The sequence below is a fragment of the Calidris pugnax genome, unplaced genomic scaffold, assembly GCF_001431845.1.
Source record: "Calidris pugnax isolate Ruff unplaced genomic scaffold, ASM143184v1 scaffold20, whole genome shotgun sequence".
NCBI lineage: Eukaryota > Metazoa > Chordata > Aves > Charadriiformes > Scolopacidae > Calidris > Calidris pugnax.
In genome coordinates, this window is record NW_015094510.1 from 20236269 (window position 1) to 20254243 (window position 17975).

General features: G+C 39.3%; 1 protein-coding gene across 9 annotated transcripts in view; it reads right to left on the reverse strand.

Annotated features, from left to right (window-relative positions):
• Positions 1 to 5368: 5368 nt before the first annotated feature.
• The window catches only part of NBEA (neurobeachin), a 506029-nt gene continuing 493422 nt past the window's right edge, over positions 5369 to 17975 (reverse strand). For all 9 annotated transcript variants that reach the window (XM_014965903.1, XM_014965897.1, XM_014965904.1 and 6 more), the window contains 4 exons: positions 14469 to 14570; positions 10977 to 11173; positions 10128 to 10279; positions 5369 to 7139 (listed from right to left, as the gene is read on the reverse strand). In XM_014965903.1, the coding sequence (XP_014821389.1) occupies positions 7049 to 7139; positions 10128 to 10279; positions 10977 to 11173; positions 14469 to 14570 (542 nt within the window). In that variant the 3' untranslated portion in view covers positions 5369 to 7048. The remainder of the gene's footprint in view (positions 7140 to 10127; positions 10280 to 10976; positions 11174 to 14468; positions 14571 to 17975) is intronic.

The window sequence follows — 17975 nt, forward strand, 5'->3', positions numbered from 1 at the left end:
ATTGGACTTAGTCTTGGGCTCCTAGTTTTGCCCTAAGCCCACGTCCTGCCAGATTTCCTGACTAGAATTTCCAGTGTTCCCTTTCTCCTCCTTGGTACTATCTAACCTTGAGATTTAATGATTTGTTTGTTTTGGTTTGGCCCGGTTTTTGCTAGAAGTTCCCTAAGTAGCAAAAAGGCTGAGACATAGTTGAGCTACCTTGCATACACGTGTGTGCATGCATATGTGTGCTGTGAGCATCTCTGAAAAGCACAGTGGTCCTTTCCCTCCCTGAGGCAAACACATGGAGACAAAGGGGATCCCAGAAAGCCCAAAAAAAGGGAAAGACTTGGAAGAGAGGGACTGAGCAGTAGGTTGAAAATGTCCCAATAAACAACTTAAATAAAAGTTGCAGGCAAGAAACCTTTTTTTTTTTCCAAGTTTTTTTCCTTATGTACATTCAAAACCCATCTTTCCATCCTTCCCTCAATTAACAGATTGCACTTTGCAGAAAACCATAACCCTTGAGCTCTCTAGATGTATTTGTGTTGCCTCATCACATTCATTATGGACTGACATGGAACCCAGAAGGTATTCCTGAGTAGTGTCCTGGCCAGATCATCCATCAATGAAGAAGGATCAGGACCCCTCTGGAAGCTAATCCCACAGAATGAGCTAATCCCACAGAATGAGGTGTACGTGAGTACGCTATCTGTAGCCAGCTCCTGCACAGGATCCATATTAATTCATTGCACGTCTGGAGTTTTATGCCCCAGCTGAATCCTTCCCACCTGACATTCATAAGTGCTGCAGTAGGTGTCTGGCCAGCAGGCTTATCTCCCACAAGATAACTTCTTACCATTGAGGGGCTTATCAAGTTAGGGCATAAGCCTCTGCAATGAGGTTCTGACAACAGATGAAGCTGTAGCATTGGTGATGGTAGTTTATTACCTCTTTCCAAGGTATTCAGTTCCATGGATCTGAAGCTGGAGTCAATGAGCTTCATGAAGGAATGGCCAAGGAGAAGCCCCAACTGTATAGCTCTTGAGGGCTACAGAGTGAGCAGAAGCTCTTTCCAGTCAATACTGATGTCCCCCTATGTAAAGGTATACGTAAATCAGCATGCAATGGCAACCTGGGTCTAAGCATGCCTAAAAGCACTAAGGTCTTAACAAGCTGAACACCTTTCATATAAGTTATTGCAATAGTTGTAGCCAGTGATCCAAAAGCTTTAGTCTTAGGGTGCAGTGCTCAAACAGGATAGAGAGGTCTTGTGAATAAACTTGTGGCTGGGAGTTATTACTGAGTCCCAAGCTTCATCTGTCATGATTGTGTGATATGGTTGATAGGCCGATGATCCACCTGACTCCTTGTAGGTGCCTTGGCTACATCTAGCAACTTGAGGAATGAAAGGTGGAGGCTTGGGCACTGTGCTGTGCTCATCTGCAAGGTGTAACTGGCATGTCTTTAACCTATCACCCTCTAAACAACATCCTGCAGTATGCAGGGGCTAGGATGGGTTAAGGGCTGGTCCCAGGGAGTCTGGCAGCATGGCTAGAGGCTGTCATGCCTCTTGCTTTTGGGTCAGAGAAGGGCCCTGACCTATGTTAATTACTAGGAGAATAATACTCCCACATGACTGCTGGTTGTGCTTGAACAGACAGTTGAAAGATAGGATATCCTTTTCATTTCAGGTTTTTACCTCCTTTAGCTCACACTGAGACAGCAAGGAGCTTGGTGAAGAGATTTGTACGGGCCTTCTGGAGCCTCACATGTGTGCTTTGCGCTGAACTTGCTTTAGTTAGGGGGTATGAGGGTATGTGATGAACACCAGAAGGGACGTGGTTGCAGGAGAGAGAAAACCCAACTAGAGAAAACCTAAGCCTGCTCTCCCCAACGAGTTAAAACAAGGGGGACAGAAGGGTTTAGTAGAGGAAAGAGAGAAGGATGGGACATTGCAGGACCAGAGCTGGGACAACCTGTTTGGGACTATTTAGAAGAAATGGACCATGTGCTTTGTTGTAGAGCAAATCTGTACCTCTCTGACTTTTCTCCAAGCCCCTGGCCCCTTTCCAGAGTCCTGCTGCCTTCCTACTAAAGCAGAGTCGTTTTTTGTGTTACTATTATTTGAAAAGATGTGCATAAAGGGACATTGCCCACAAGGCACTATTTTATTTCCTGTTTGATAACTCTGTACAAACTAATGTATCTGAACAGCCGTGGGCACTGGATTTCTATGTATAGCTGTACAGCGAGACTGAAAGTCCACTTTCGATTGTTCTGCTGCCTTTTCTGGCAATCCCTAGTTCTGCTACACAGTGAGGAAAACTAAGTGCATCATTCTTAAATTTGCACAGCTATGATACTAGGATTAGCTTTGCCACAGGGCTTGATCATTGCAGCATCCTGCCAAGATGAAGTCTCTTCAAAGTATAAACAGACATGAAACTTTTAAGCCAAATCCACTGGTGCTGATAGCTTTTAGCTGTCTGTAAACTTCTGGCACCAGAGGAGATTTATTTTTTTCCTATCTAGTTTTGTACATAAAAGCATATTCTCTGCGTGATGTTAGGAACGCTAGGCTGAAGGTAGCTTGGCATTGTGGCACTCTTAGGCACACAGAGCCCTTATGCCAATCCTTTCACAAATAAAAAGCACTCCACTCTGAATTTTGCACGTTTGTGCAAACACGGTGCAACTGAGACAGGACTTCTAACTGATGATGCAGAGCTGTAGTGCTGTTTAGGCATGATGTCACCACAGAGGGACCCATAAACCAAGTTAGCTGCTTGGCAGATTTCCATCTACGTAAATCCCTCTGTAAACTAATTATATGGCCACAGTGTATAAACTTTACAAGAAAGCAAACTCCAGACTTGTTTTTCTTATCGATTGCAGTTCTTGAAACTTAACTATAGATGTTGCAAAACTAATCACAGGGATTACAGAGTCTATAAACCGTACTGTACTGCATAGACATATAAATTTCCTTTACTTCTTTCCTTCTTTAAAAGCCAGTTTAAGTTTTAGTCCATTCATTTCTAGTGTTTGCAAGTAACACACACAAAAGCCAAAAAAAAAAAACAGTCCACAATTAAACCCTTGGAAAATGTGAACATAAACTCCAGCTAGAAGTCTCCAAATGAAATATTTATATGCACTAGATGTCTTGTATCAGGAGGTGGGTCTTGCTGTTATCAGAAGTCAGCCCTTCGCTCCCTGTGTCTGCTTCAAACGCTTTTATCCCCGGCAGCACGAGGCTTGCTTCAAACATCCTGCTTGCTTGTCAGCAGGGTTGATGCACTATATTATAACAAGCCTTCACCACAACTGTGGTTCACAGGCAGCATTTTTAGCTCTACGAGCACAAGCCGTGAGATTCTCTATCAACATAATCATTGTTTATCTGAGGCTCTTCCAATAAATTGAGCCTAACTAGTCTTTCCTTGGGGTAAAATGCAGCAGCCTTTCTTTTATCGTTGCTCTTGTAGAGAAAGCAGCATCCTCCTCAGCACTGTTAGGATCTGGACAAGGAATAAGCCTCATAGCTTGTTGCATCATCCTCCCAGTATGGCATTGGCTTATAGTCCAACTCTTAACCTAGGACTAACTGGCAGGAACACAGACAATAACTGTGTGTTATTTTCATTGTAGGTATATTTTAGTTGCACATTTGTATCTTTAATACTGCATCTCCCTGAGCTAAGAGATTGGTCACATTTAACCGGTTTGGGCAAAGCTGCTTCAGTTTGCGCAAGCAGCTCTGAGACACTCCCTGGAATCAGTAACTCTCATTTCTATAGAGAAAAAAGGCGAGTCAGAGTCTTTATTGTGTGACAGAAATGGGACAGCTGAATCTTTGGAGAAGTCTTGTGGTAGAAACTGGAGGTCTGTGTATGTTGTCTGTTTACATTAAGAGACCCTGCCACAGGTAGGTGTATACTAATCTAATTAACACAAATCAATTAAAAAAAAAAAAAAGGAATTAAATATCCTGGCACAATCATAACTTTTTTTTTTTTTTTTAAATAGAAATTAGATAGAGAGTAAAAGACAACAGTGGTGTTCCACCACAAAAACTATATCAAGCTGGTCTACATGACTATATATCTGTTAATACACTCTCTTTGTCCTGTGCCTTTGTGGAAACTCTGTTTTTATAACTTAAACCATAATGGAGATGGCATATCGTTATTGTTACTAGTACTACTACTGCTACTACTATGAGTCTGACTTGTTTGGGTACCCCTACATATGAATGTAATACTGTAAGATTTTATTTTTCTTCTTGTAACCCATGGCCAACTTCTCACAAAAAGGTTTGCTTGGGCACAAAAACTTCTAATCTGTGACTAAACTGTACTTCATATAATGCTGAGAGACTTCATGCAAGCAACAGTATAAATTAAGGTAATAGTAATACTAATTTTTGATTCAACTGCAGTGGTGCATTTTCTCTTTTTGTTGAATAATATATGAAATTATGGGTGATACTTGTATAATAATGAAATGGAGGTTGTGACATATCAACAAACTGTTTCATACACCACTATTAACATATCAATCCTCTCATCTCCTCCCCTATCTCTTCTCCAGGACCAAACCAATCAAGTTATGTTATCTACTTCAAAAGCTGATTGATATCTGCTAAATAATAGATATCTGCTAAAATGTATACTGTATTCTAATAAGGTTCTCAAATATTTGCTTTAGTTCATTTTGATAATTTAAAGAACAATCCTTCTAAATGGAAAGGCAATGAGTAGGGCAACAAATTGAAGTGTAGGCTGTTATTCTGCTTTTAAGTCAATCAGGAGTTTTCTAATTATGATACCATTGGCCATTAAATTAGACATCTGACATTTAGATACTATCTGTCTCCATTTATTTGCTATAATCTTTGTAGGGACCTCAGCAATTCTAAAAGGCAATTTATCCCACCTTTTTCATTCTGTTACACAGGGAATGTAGATATTTAATGTTCAATGTCCAAAATAAGATGAGATTAGTTCCATCTTACCAGATATTGAGAGATACCCAACATGGCTCTCATCAGACCTTTGCTTTCTGTGAGGTTTATTATAAGGGAATATTGCCTGTTCACAAGGATCCTAAATATCCCTTAAAGGCTCTGATATTTCACTTCTGCTGATCAAAGTATTTTTAGTAGCTTCTCTTCATGTACTGACAATCAAAAAAGTTGCAAAAAAACCTCTGTAACCTCTGTTTTATTTCCTGAGACCCCAGGAAATACAACCACCCAGGCAGGCATAAATTTTTGGCATATACATAGCATTTAAGAGAGGATTTCTTAAAATATTTGTTTGTACCTAATGAGAATGTGAATGTTTTGATGAAAAGTTCATTGAAATGAAAAACAACCGCTGAATTCTTTGCATATTTTATTTTTCTTTTTGATTTCCAACTCACACACATCTGGCATATTTTACATCTTTGCAATAAAACATGGTTACAATAGCTTAAGGAATTTATATATCCAAAATATTTCACCATGATCTCAAGATGAAATGAACTTGTCTTCCAGATGTTCAATAGTCTCCCAATTCTAAGCTACAAACTCAAGATATTGCTTACAGACGGGTGATGAATAACTTAATCATTAGGCGATCCCCATGATTTCCGGATCTTATAAATACAAACAACAATGAAGAAGGAAATTCAGTGCTAAACTTACTAATACAAGGTGGATAACAAATAAGTAATCACATCAATAAATAATGATATGTTTCTGGTGCAAAGTGCCAATACAAAGAATCCATTATCTTTTTAAATAAATGACTGCAAGTGAGTGTAAATTCTGAGAAAATTACATTCCTGTTACATGCCTCATAGCCCTACCGACACAATATGTACATCTATGACAATACAGTCACCAAATATACAAAGAAGAAACATGAATTAAAGTGTATATACCCCTGGGTGTGTAATTTGATCAGTACAATGTGCAGAAAATTATTCCGATAGTTATCATTACAGTATTGTAAAACATGAAGTGCCTTAGTCTGAGTGGCTTCAGGTGAGATTTTCAGAAGAACCAAAAAGAGTAATCTCAGTCACCTTTACAATGAAGCTAAGGCTGTCAAATAAACCAAGCTGCTCAGAGGAAAAATAAGGGAAAAAATCTTGCCCATGATTTATATGCCAAATGCTAATAATCCAGAAGTATAGCACTTTGTCTGTATTGGGAGTCATTAAGCATTACAAAGCGTTAAACTGAACTTCCCTCTCTGCTCCCTTTTTGTCTAGTCTTTGAATTTAAAAGGGAGGAATTTAATTTCTATTGTATAAAGTATAAATATGGCAAATGATGGCTTTTTATCCAAATGCTTCATGAGCAGAACTCCACTTAAGAGGGGTAAAGATTAGATTCAAAAAGTGAAAAACATGTGTTGGTGGAAATGTCAAAATTATTGTTTGCGCCCCAATTCAACCCTTTAACACAAGCTGTACCCTCAGCCAAATCTCCAGTTTGATTTGTGTGAATGCACCTGTTCCTTCAAGACATCAGGTTTAAAGTACATGCAAGTTGTAACTCCACAATAAAATTAAGAAACAGTTTTGTTCTTTATACAAGGTTTTACTTTTACAAAAGTATCCCTTTAAAGTTAAGATGTGCATCTGATGTACAAAGTATCAAACGTATTTTTTTTATCTCAGCTTGAAAAGAGGCTGGAGATGGGATGCATGTTAGGTTCAAAGCCTAAACATTGAAATAACTGGACACAAGGTTCCCCAGAATTTTCAAAAGTCTCTTGTGGCGCATCCTACTACCTTTTCTCAATAAACAAAGATATATGAAATAATTACCAAAACATCTTCTAATTCATATAATTTACATGATACAAGCTTGCTTTTCAGCAGCTGGTGTTCAGTTGTGAAAAAACACACAAAGTAAAATGGTTGCTGACTACAATGTACAGCTATTGCTGGGTGTAATGGAATGTACAACGGAGGTCAATGCAGACGTGGTTTTCCACCAGAGACTACACCTTTCATTGCAGCACTTGTGCTCTCAGCTTTACCTGGGCTTTCAGTTCTTCATTCTGCTTCAGTATCTGTTCTGATGTTCATAATGCCACCGGTTAAAATCTATATTAAAAGCTACGATGCTGCCAGATGCCATGCCAGTAATCAGAGTTCTGAAAAAGATAGAAAAGATGGTGCTGTTAATCCTCTTTACCTTCTCAATAAATGGTTTACCATAAACATTAAAAAGGATGTAAGAACGAGGCACTTTTTGCAACACTGAAGATTAAGCTCATGGGTGGGATTCAGTTTGTGATGGAGATACTACATTTGACCTACGAGCCAAATTCCCATGTTCCCATTATGGCCAAGGGAGATCTAGAGGTCCATTCAGTCACCTTCACACAGGTAAAAGCATCGTGCCATTTGAGACTCTCACGCACATCCTGCCTCGCCTGCAGCTGCCTCTCCAGAAGGGTGTGGGTCTTTACTAGGTCCTTTGTCACATGTGCCACCCCAGGTATGTACCTCAGATCTTCAAGGTATCTCAAACAGTACTAACTGGCTATGGGTAGGCAACCAAATTAGGTATGTAGCCGAATTAGGCCCTAATCAGTACCCTCAGTGCAGCCTGAGACCAACTCTCTACCGGTCACTGGGCATGTATTTTAGGGTGAGCTTAATTGTCCCCTAGACTCCACAAGCCGTAGCAAGTAAATCACCACAGTTATTACAGGAGCTTATTCCTGTAGCTCACATGAAAACAGTTCATTTAGGTGTTTTAGAACCCAGCTGCCTAATTTTAGGCACCCCACACCACTAGAGGTGCCCCAGGACGGCCGACACATCTATGCTGGCCAGCAGTTGGGACACAGGACCTGTGGAGTGATCCACACTTGGGGCTGCACCTGGGATCAGCCAGGTATCCAAGGATCTCCCAGATGGAATGAGATGCCTCTGCGAAGACAACTGAACAGATCATAAGCTGATCACACCTTGGTACTCCTAAAAAGCTTCATATTGAAAAGTAGCCCCTATTTACGTTGTTCTGGTGGTGCTAGTTGAGGCGATTTTCCAGCTATCACGTATCCTCTGATTCTGGTAGCTGAGTTTTAAAATTGGATTAGGTATCTATCATCATTTCTATCAAACCATACAAAAGCTGTTCTCTGCTTAATTATGCGACTAAAGCTAAGCAGGTACTTAAAGCACTTTGCACAGCTGGGGCTTCCCAGCCCAGTATTACAATAAGGGATAGAGAAAATAGGCTAGCTGAAATTTTCTGCAGTGTAAATAAATCTCTTTGAACAGAGCACAGTACTGTACGCATAAACTGGCAAAGCTCCAGAAGCAAATAGGCCTCTTCCAGTAAGTTAGTTTCAATTAGACAAAGTTTGAGGCTAAAAACTTGTTTCATGTCATCTAGTCATACACGAGTAAATTAGGTATGTATTTTGTTTATAGGTGTGCGTATTGCTTTACAAATTGGATACACAGCATAGGAATGCTGAAAAGTGTAGGAAAAATAAACTGCAATGAGTGCTGTATGATTTTTATAATAATCTATGAGTTCTTTGCATGTCAAGAGTTTGTATATTAATAAGAAATATAAGACTGATGCATGATGTAAACAGCAAATCCACTCCTAACCCTGCATAAATGCAACATATAGGCTTACACTATAATCACATTACAATAGAAGACTGAGGGACCAGGTTCATATATCTTTTATATTTACAGTGTGCATTTCAGTGCCACAGCAGTGACTGCAAAAATCTAGGCTTGTAAACTGCATTTCCATGGCCCAAGAAGGCCAAAGGAAAGGACTACACTCACTCCTGGTGGATAGATCCACTGATAATATTACACATTATAGTCTAGATGCAACCCCAAGAAGTTCTCAAGCTCTTCATAGCTGAAAATCAGAAACACACCACACACTTTTGTAATTGGTTTTAAGGCATTGCTAAAAAGGCACTACCGTACTCTGATTATTCCTATGTTCTTAAGTTAATGTAATTTTACTCATATTTTGCTAGTTGAGTCTCTGGCTTCCTGACTTCAATGATATAAGACCTCACCTTAAGGTTAGGTGCTTGTGCTCTGAGACCCAAGAATTGGAAAAAATGCTGAGTCAGATAAATCAACAAGATAACAAGTGGGTTTTGGTTTTGTATGGGTATGTATGGTAACAACTGGGTAACAGTTTTGTACCATATCTTGTTAATGACTGCATACCATAAATGCATACCTTAAAGTTCATGGACAGGTATTCATCCAGAGGGACCTGGACAGCCTCAAGAAGTGGGCCTGTGTGCACCTCATGAGGCTCAACAAGGCCAAGTGAAGGGTCCTGCACCTGGTTCAGGGCAACCCTCAGTATCAACATGGGTTGGTGGATGGAGGAATTGAGAGCAGCCCTGCTGAGAAGGACTTGGGGGTACTGGTGGATGAAAAGCTGAACATGAGCTGACTGTGTGCTCACAGCCCATAAGGCCAAGCGTATCCTGGCTGCATAAAAAGAAGGGTGGCCAGCAGGTTGAAGGATGTGATTCTGCCCCTCTACTCTGCTTTCATGAGACCCCACCTGGAGTACTGCATTCAGCTCTGGGGTCCTCAGCACAGGAAGGACATGATCCTGTTGGAGTGGGTCCAGTGGAGGGCCACAGAGATAATCAGAAGGATGGAAGACCTCTCCTGTGAGGACAGGCTGAGAGAGTTGGGGTTGTTCAGCCTGGAGAAAAGAAGGCTCTGAGGAGACCTTATTGTGTCCTTTCACTACTTAAAGGGGGCCTACAGGAAAGATGGGGACAAACTTTTTTGCAGAGCTTGTTGCAATAGGACAAGGGGAAATGGATTTAAACTGAAAAAAGGGAAGATATAAGGAGTAATGTTTTTTACAGTGGGGGTGGTGAGACACTGGAGCAGGTTGCCCAGAGGGGTGGTAGATGCCCCATTCCTGGAAACACTCAAGGTCAGGTTGGATGGTGCTCTGAACAACATAATCTAGTTGAAGATCTAGTTGAAGATCCCTGCTCATTGCAGGCAGTTGGACTAGATGACCTTTAATGGTTTCTTCCAACCCATTCTATGATTCTGCGATTCTAGGTATTCTTTGCGCAATTTTACCATTTCCATATAAATGTTAAAGAAAAACTCACCTCTGATCATGAGACAGATCCATAGCTCTTATGCCAGCATCACAGCCAGGGTAAATATAGAGCTGCTTGAAGTCACAGGCCTGCCATACTTCCACTACACCGTTGTCTCCCCCTGTCACCAGGTTTTGCCCATCACTGCTCAGGAGGATGGCCTTCAGGAGAAAATAATAAATCCCAAGCATGCAGTTAGGTTTTACGGAAATGGGTCAATATTAGAGAAATTTAATAAACTTATAAGCACTTCTTTTGCTCTGCCCACTTTAAATCTGAAGAAACATGCTCCCACTCCTCTTTCTCCCCAGTCAGAAAATAACCATCAAATTTTGGATCTCCAAATTTTAAATAATACAGTTGTGTTCTTTTAAACATGATAAAAAACCAAAAAGCTCTTTAACTGAATCAAGTTCAGCACATAAGATTTCGATGTCTGTCCTACAATACTTGGTGCCATCACTAACACCTACAGCAGAGCAGTGATCTGCATTCCTAATGCTGCTTCAAGTACTAGTGACAGAGCAGAGCCCTGAAGGCACGAATTCACGTCTCTGCTAATAAATGAAGAATGGGCTCTTTTCAGACCATTTTATTTTAAAGATGTATTTCCCACTGAAATTTAGTTCCAAATAAAAATTCCAGGAATCGTGTGGGACCATAAACAATTTCTTCTTATTTATTCTGGAAAAGCTTAAGTGCATTTTTGCATTTGGAGATGGAGACAAGAGGATCTGTGTTTGAATACGACTTAACCAGGAGGCGGTGATTTCCCTCAAACCACATGGCAAATAAATTCACTTTATTTTAATAAATAAAGGCAAGACACAACAAATGTTTGTTTGCATTTAGATTTACCCTGGTTGAATCATTGATTTCCATCTGAGCTAAGAGTTTGCCATTAATGCTGAAATTGCTGAACCGTCCTCGTTCATAGTAGATGATGCAGTGACCTTCACTAGATACTGAAATTAAGCGAGGATACAAGCAGTTTTCTGTTCCTTCCAGGGCTCTCAGCAAATCTCCAGTAATTGTATGTACCAGACAAGGACCTTCTGTATATGAAAACATAATATATCATACATTTGCTGCTTATACAAACTATATACACTGTGCACAAAGGCAATGCATAATACACATTTATATCACATTAGCCCTGCATAGATATAAGAAGGTGCAATCTTTGCTTAAGGAATTTAAAATACACAACACAAAAGGAAATGCAAGAGCTAGCATATTAAGAAAATAGATCCAGCATGCCCAGAAGTGGTAGTTTATTATTTACTTAAACTGGTAGGATTTTTCATGAATCTATCTTCTAAAATATTCTCTCCTCTTTCCAAGCATTCAGAAGCCCCAGTCTTACTGCTTTTCTCCAACAACATGAACTCTCTTTAGCCTGCCCATTCACATTAAACAGATGGGGCCCTATCAGTGATGAGTAGGAGCAACTCCCAGAGGGTCTATAACTGTATCGCGGTATCTTTCTCCTATAGACAATGGCAGTTCCTGTAGGCCCTCTCCCCCAGTGACTATGCTATATGCATAGATTACCATCCTGGATTGTTTTAACACTGGGAGTCATCTGACAGCCAACAGAGTTACTATGATATCTGGACTATAAGAGTTTTTAGGAGACCACACTATAACTGCATTTACATTGAGATTTTAATGTCTTTTTATTACTGCTGATGTAAGAAAAAAAACAGCTACGAAATCTACAATGTACACTTTAATATGCAAAACTAGGCTACTTCCATTTCAAAGCTCTTTTGAAAGTGAGATCTGTATTCCTACTAAGAAAAAGAGTCTGTTCTGTGATAAATGCAATGAGTCATGGTAAATACTAAATGTTTTCTCTTATGAATCACAGGATACTCCTGGACAGCACAGTAATCTCTTCCTTATACAACTGGCTTATGACCCTGAAAGAAAATTCATACTGGCAGACTCAGCCACCTCACGTTAAGCCCTTCTAAATTCTCTGAAATTCACACAGCGGCTGGGCTTGCCCAGGTAGAAGGAATCACAGCATCACTGCATTTGTCTGTGAGGCCTCTGGTGCAGGTTTTTATCTGTGTTTGCATTAAGCCTTACGCAGAGAGACCTCAAGCCTGACTGGCTCCATGGGATATGAGCGCAATGGAATTAATTTATTTTCTTAAATAATTATGTTTCAGCTTTGGAAATGCTGAAGTACCAGAATGTTATAAGAAGTGATGCCTCCACCTTTAGAATAATTACCATGTTAGATTTTTTAAAGGAAAAATGTAATACCTTCATAGCTGAGTGGCCATGGACACAAAAATGGACAAAGAAAATCTGATTTAGGATGCTACTGTAAAGACATACAGAGTGACTGCTCTCTTTTGGCATTGTTGGATAAGACCATGCAAACATCAACCTGATGCACAGGATTTTTCTCAGAGGAGAGAATGTGCCGTGTCCCTGGCTCAGCAGGTTCTCGAGTGCTGTGTGTGTTATCACAATGCCACAGCCAGCTCTGGGGGAACAGCCTCCCCACGAGGGAGCTCAGGCAGGTGGCAGAGCAACGCAGCACTGCTGGGAAATGGATCTAAGGAATTGGAATGGGACTGGAAAGGACAGAAACTGAAGAAGCTTTAAAGCAGGCATCTGCTGGAAAACAGCAACAGAAAAGAGATTTTTCTCTCTGCATTTATGGACTAGAGTTTGAAGGGAAAGAACATGAGAAGAGTAACTCAGGGGACGGACTGATCAATTACAAACATACTCTGGATTTGGTGTCAAAGTCTTTGGTCCTCCAGCAGCCTTTACCTCTAAAAATATGTAATTTACCAAAGCATCATAGACGTAATGAAGGAGAAGACAACTGGGTATAGATTCCAACTATTTTAATAAGAGGAAATTTGCAAAAAGACAGGTGGAAAGGGTACGCTGTTAGGGCAGTAAGAGTGTATAAAGCTGCCTTAAAAGATAAGAAATAGCAGTGCTGCAAGAAAAATCTTTAGGTTCAGCATCACTGTACATTTTTTTCATAAATGACTTGACTGTCCCTACGACTGTTATGTAGTATGTAATTACATGAGTTAATGACCCATTTGGACTTCTTGTTAAAAATGCCTTTACTCAAAAGTTTCACACAGCTTTGAAAATAAATGTTGAGCTCTGAGGTAGTATGAGAGATGATAATCAGGTGATCAGCTGTGAGCAAAAGCAGGCAGAACAAGCATCACATCCTTACTGCCCTCAGAAGCAGCAAACTTTTAAAAAAAGAAATGCACAGATATCCATGGGGATGAATAAAACAGGCATCACCGTAGACAGAGAAAGCAGGTAGCTGGATGTGGATGTAGGCGTGGAATGGAAATGAGATAGGAAGATATATAAAGAAGAAGAACCTTAAGGAAGGACAAGGGTAACAAAAAAGAAAGGAAATAAGAAGGGAGAAAAGATAATGTAGCACAAAAGAAAGGGAGAAGAGGGAGGAGGAGGCAGCAAATAGCAAAGGAAAAGAGAAAAAGACATGCAGTTTGCCAAATTAAGAAACTGAATGCAAACTGAGAGTGCAAGTGGGGAAAGAAGAGTGGACAGAGAATTTAGGGGAAAAGGAGATGGTGGGCAGAGCAAATAAAATAGAACAAATGAAGGAGAAATAGAATAAGGAAAGATTAATCAAACAGTCATTGAGGCAGGTGATTTAAGTTGATTACTAGTTATACAGGAGACTGCTGCGATTTTGGAAAGGTATTTTGAACATTTGTATTAGCCATTGTTGGATACTCTGGATTCCATAGATAAGTAACAGGGCAAAAGTGTGAACAGATGACTCAAAAAGTTTAACAGAAGAGAGGTAACAACAAGCCTGCAAACTCCTCATTATTTAGAATCCACTACAAAAAAAACATACTTGGGTAAATGCTGTCCACAGATCCAAAACATAGCAAATTGACCCTGCTTCCCTTGCCAAGGAGACTGAGGTCAGTCCTACAAACTGCCATTCAGTTAAGATCCAGGTGAACTTGGAGCTGACCCTCCCCTCTCTATCAACAGGTTTCTTCAAAATCAGTAGATGTCATTATGAATTATTGTATAAATTTTTATCAACTACTCTTCCAGATCTGGGGGGAATAGTGGCACAGCCTGACGTTTGGAAGGGACAATCAATGTAATTTGTGTCTGAATCTCATAAATCCAGATAGAAAGTAATAACCTTCAGAGCAAGCTGCTGCCGATTCCCCCAGAATTACAACACATCTCAGTAGAGGAGAATTTGGATAATTAAAGTATATGTGGCTTGAGGGAAGACTGAGAAGTACCACTGAAAAAGGCTCTAAAAATGTTGACTTAAACCATAAAAACATTTCTGACCTTTAGCACCACTGATAACGAGTCCCAGCTCTGCACAGACCGACACGCAGACAACTTCATGGTCATGACCAGTTAGAACAGCGCGAGGAGCAGGATAATCACCTGTTAAAAAAAAAACAAAAACAAAAACAACCAAACACAAGAAGAAAAGAGAGAAAAAAAAAGGAAAAAACAAAGAAATGACAAACCAGAACTATCTTACCAACAACAGAACTTTGTTGTAATTTGCCTTAAATCAGTAAGCATCAGAGAGGTGCTCTCATACTTAGGCTTCTGGGCAAAATACATTCAGATATCAAGTTTCACAATTACAGCTTCCCAACGCATTAATTAATATATTACAAAGACAACTTATTGATGGATGTTGTTTACAACACACAAATGATAAAAAATACATTGCTGTTTGATGACCAAAAAATACTGAAAATGTATATTCCAGCTAAAGAACACAAATTGTGGGGGTATTAAAAGCAGCTGTAATGCAAAAGTCTGCTATAGAACATCTTCAGACGTCTGCTAGGAACCTAAAGAGTAGCATGAGTTGAGGATGTTCCTATGTTAATGACCATAATTTGTTTCATGAAACTGGGGGTAGGAAAAGAAGAGGAACAGCACTGTACTAGAAAGATAATACTGCTGCATAGACATTGGTTCAGAGAAACATTGAATGCTTATAGGTTAAAATTGAACCTAAAAATGGTTACGGGTATACATAATTTTATATATATCACTAAGTATACCTATGCCATTTTTTATCACATTTAATTTATTAAAGAATAGGATAGACTACTCCCCAAATATTTATCTTTTATATTCAGAAATGAAATGTATTTTAGTTTGAGTTTGAACAAGTGGGCATTTATGGAGTGTTTATATGACAAATAGCAACATTTCTGTTGTTTCTAATAATAACAGATGCTGACATCTTAACCGTGAAGCTCCTATATGCAGTAAGGAATTGCTCAGTATTTGATATTGCTTTGCCAGGCAAAGAAAGTTAATCAGTAATAAAAAAATTAGAAACTTGCTAGATAACACAGATTTCATCTGCTTATATTTACTTTGTACAAATGAAATATAGAAAATTGGGAAATTCCAAAGGACTGGAGCTCAGCCAGTGTAGTTCAAATACTTTAAAAGGATAAAAGAAATTACCTAGGGAACTACAGATGAACTACTGTAACATTAATCCTATGCAAAATAACAAAATGGTTAATGCACAGTTCTGTCAATAAAGAACTGGAAGCAAAAATCTCATTAATGCCAGTCACCATGCTGTAGTGGAATGGGAGTCTTGTCAAGCAAGCTTCTTATCTGTTTTTGGCAGGATGACAGGTACAGTTGATAAAGATGGCTATATTAAAATGGCCTCCATGTCTTTTTTTCAAAATATTTGTCTTTGTAATACAATGTTTTGATTTAAACCTGTTTTATATAGGACTGTGGACAGCATGGGTATCACAGAAGCGGGTTCAATGACACATGTCCATATAAAGGTATCTATTACGAGCTACATATTACAATATTGGAAATTAGGGTGTCCAATTTGGAACTGGGAATCGATTTCTGGTTGACGTACTAACCATTAATGTTATCTACAGGAGAATATAAAATCTTTGCTGGGAAGATATGGTTGGATATAAAACTGATACAAAGATTCATGGACAACTGTATAATGAAGAGAGAAAGTTATTATTATAATATTCTCTGCATTGCCTAGTTAAATAAAAAAGTAGCAAAATGTGTTTTATTGTTTTTATTTGTTTTGAACACAGCCAGGTGGAAGGTTGACGCTCCTGGAGAAGCACAAGCTCTGCTTGCTGGAGAGAAAATTCTGTTCTGGAAGGCAGTGAGACAGAAAAGGATTTATGGAGCCAGAAAGAAAATCTCCCTCAACATTAACCTTCAGTGCAATACCCTAGAATGGCAAATAGGAATCGAGAACTATCTTGCCACCATAGACCAGAAAGGTGGGCAACACAACTAATACAGAGAATAAGACAGGAGGCTGCACAATGTTTTCTCTCTTCATTGCACAGACAGCAAAGCAGTGATGTGGCCACTGGGAGTGGCCACTGATGTAGCTGGGAGTCACAGATATAAAATATGTCCAGTAGCCCAGAACTGTATCTTGCAGCTAATGGCACAGTGAGGTCCAGTGGGTGAATGGCTGCACACATTTCAACCCTGCAATAAAACGCAGTTCCCTAACTGGAAAAACAGTTAAACACTAAAACAAATTAAAAAGGAAACTACCTGAGTAGCTAAGCAATATTGCATGGGTTTCTGAAAGATATACATTAGAAATGGAGGCTTGGATAGACTTTTGTGGCTCAATGAATTCAGGCTTTTTTTATTGCAGACACTCACATCATATAAACCTGAATAAATTAATGAAATGGCTATCTGGGTATGTGACTTGGAAGGGTCTTCCAGACCTTTCCTACACTAAAGGAGAGGAATATTCTGATTTTCAGTCTGAATTTATTCCTGTCTAGCTTGTATCTCTTTGTTCTTGAGTCAGCACTGTCCTTTAGCTTTACGTCCTCTCCCGCTCTAGTGTTTTCCTCACTCATGCACTTATAGAATAAATCAGCCCTCTTGGTCATTTCTTTTGACCCTATTAAACAAACCAAACTCTTATAATTCCTTTGAAGGGACAGGCTTGCCATTTTTTAGTCATTGTAGCAACCTATTCCTGGGCTTGTTTAGCTCCCAGTTATTTTTTAAAATTTGGGTAGTCAGAACTATGTATAACAACAGTTCTTGAAAATTTAGCGTGAATCTACAATATTTCTTGCCAAATCCTAATGTCTCCTGTCATCAAAATTTTAATAATAATTCCATGTATTTTACTATCTTTCTGAATGAGCTGAGGACTCCCAACCATAGATTTATGGACTTCAGTTTTGGACCCAATAGTACAGGGTGGGTCAATCTACCTGGTTTTATCATTGCATTCTACAGCCACATTAACATGTCCCTATCTCTAATGAACACCGCTATCCCAATGAATCCTAGTTTTCCAAGCCTGCAAGAAAAGAATCTTTCTGGTCTGGAAACTGAAGATGTGAACTGAAAACAGGGCTTTACTGCTAGGGAAGGATGGATGTTGGAAGAAACAGAGAAAGATGCTTTGTGGATCTCATCGAAGATTAGCTATATTTTGAGATTTCGATTTTTATAATTTCCCCATTAGTGTTGCTGTTGAGAACCCCATTTCCTTTCAAGGTTTTCTTTTCTCCAAGCGCATAACAGAAAACTGAAAAAAATCCCAAGTCAACTAAATTCAAAATCTTTTTCTTCTGTATGTCCTGGAAAAAAAGAGGGACTATGTTCATGGGTCATCTTGGCTTTAGCTCTGATTAGAGAGGTGTATACAGTAGCATCATAAGACTGCAAGGGGGAAGGATTGAAATTATTAGAAGGTTAGATATTTTTTAAGGGAAAAGAAATAATGCAATTTTGAAAAGGACATTTTTCTCAGTGTTTCCTAGGAAAACACTA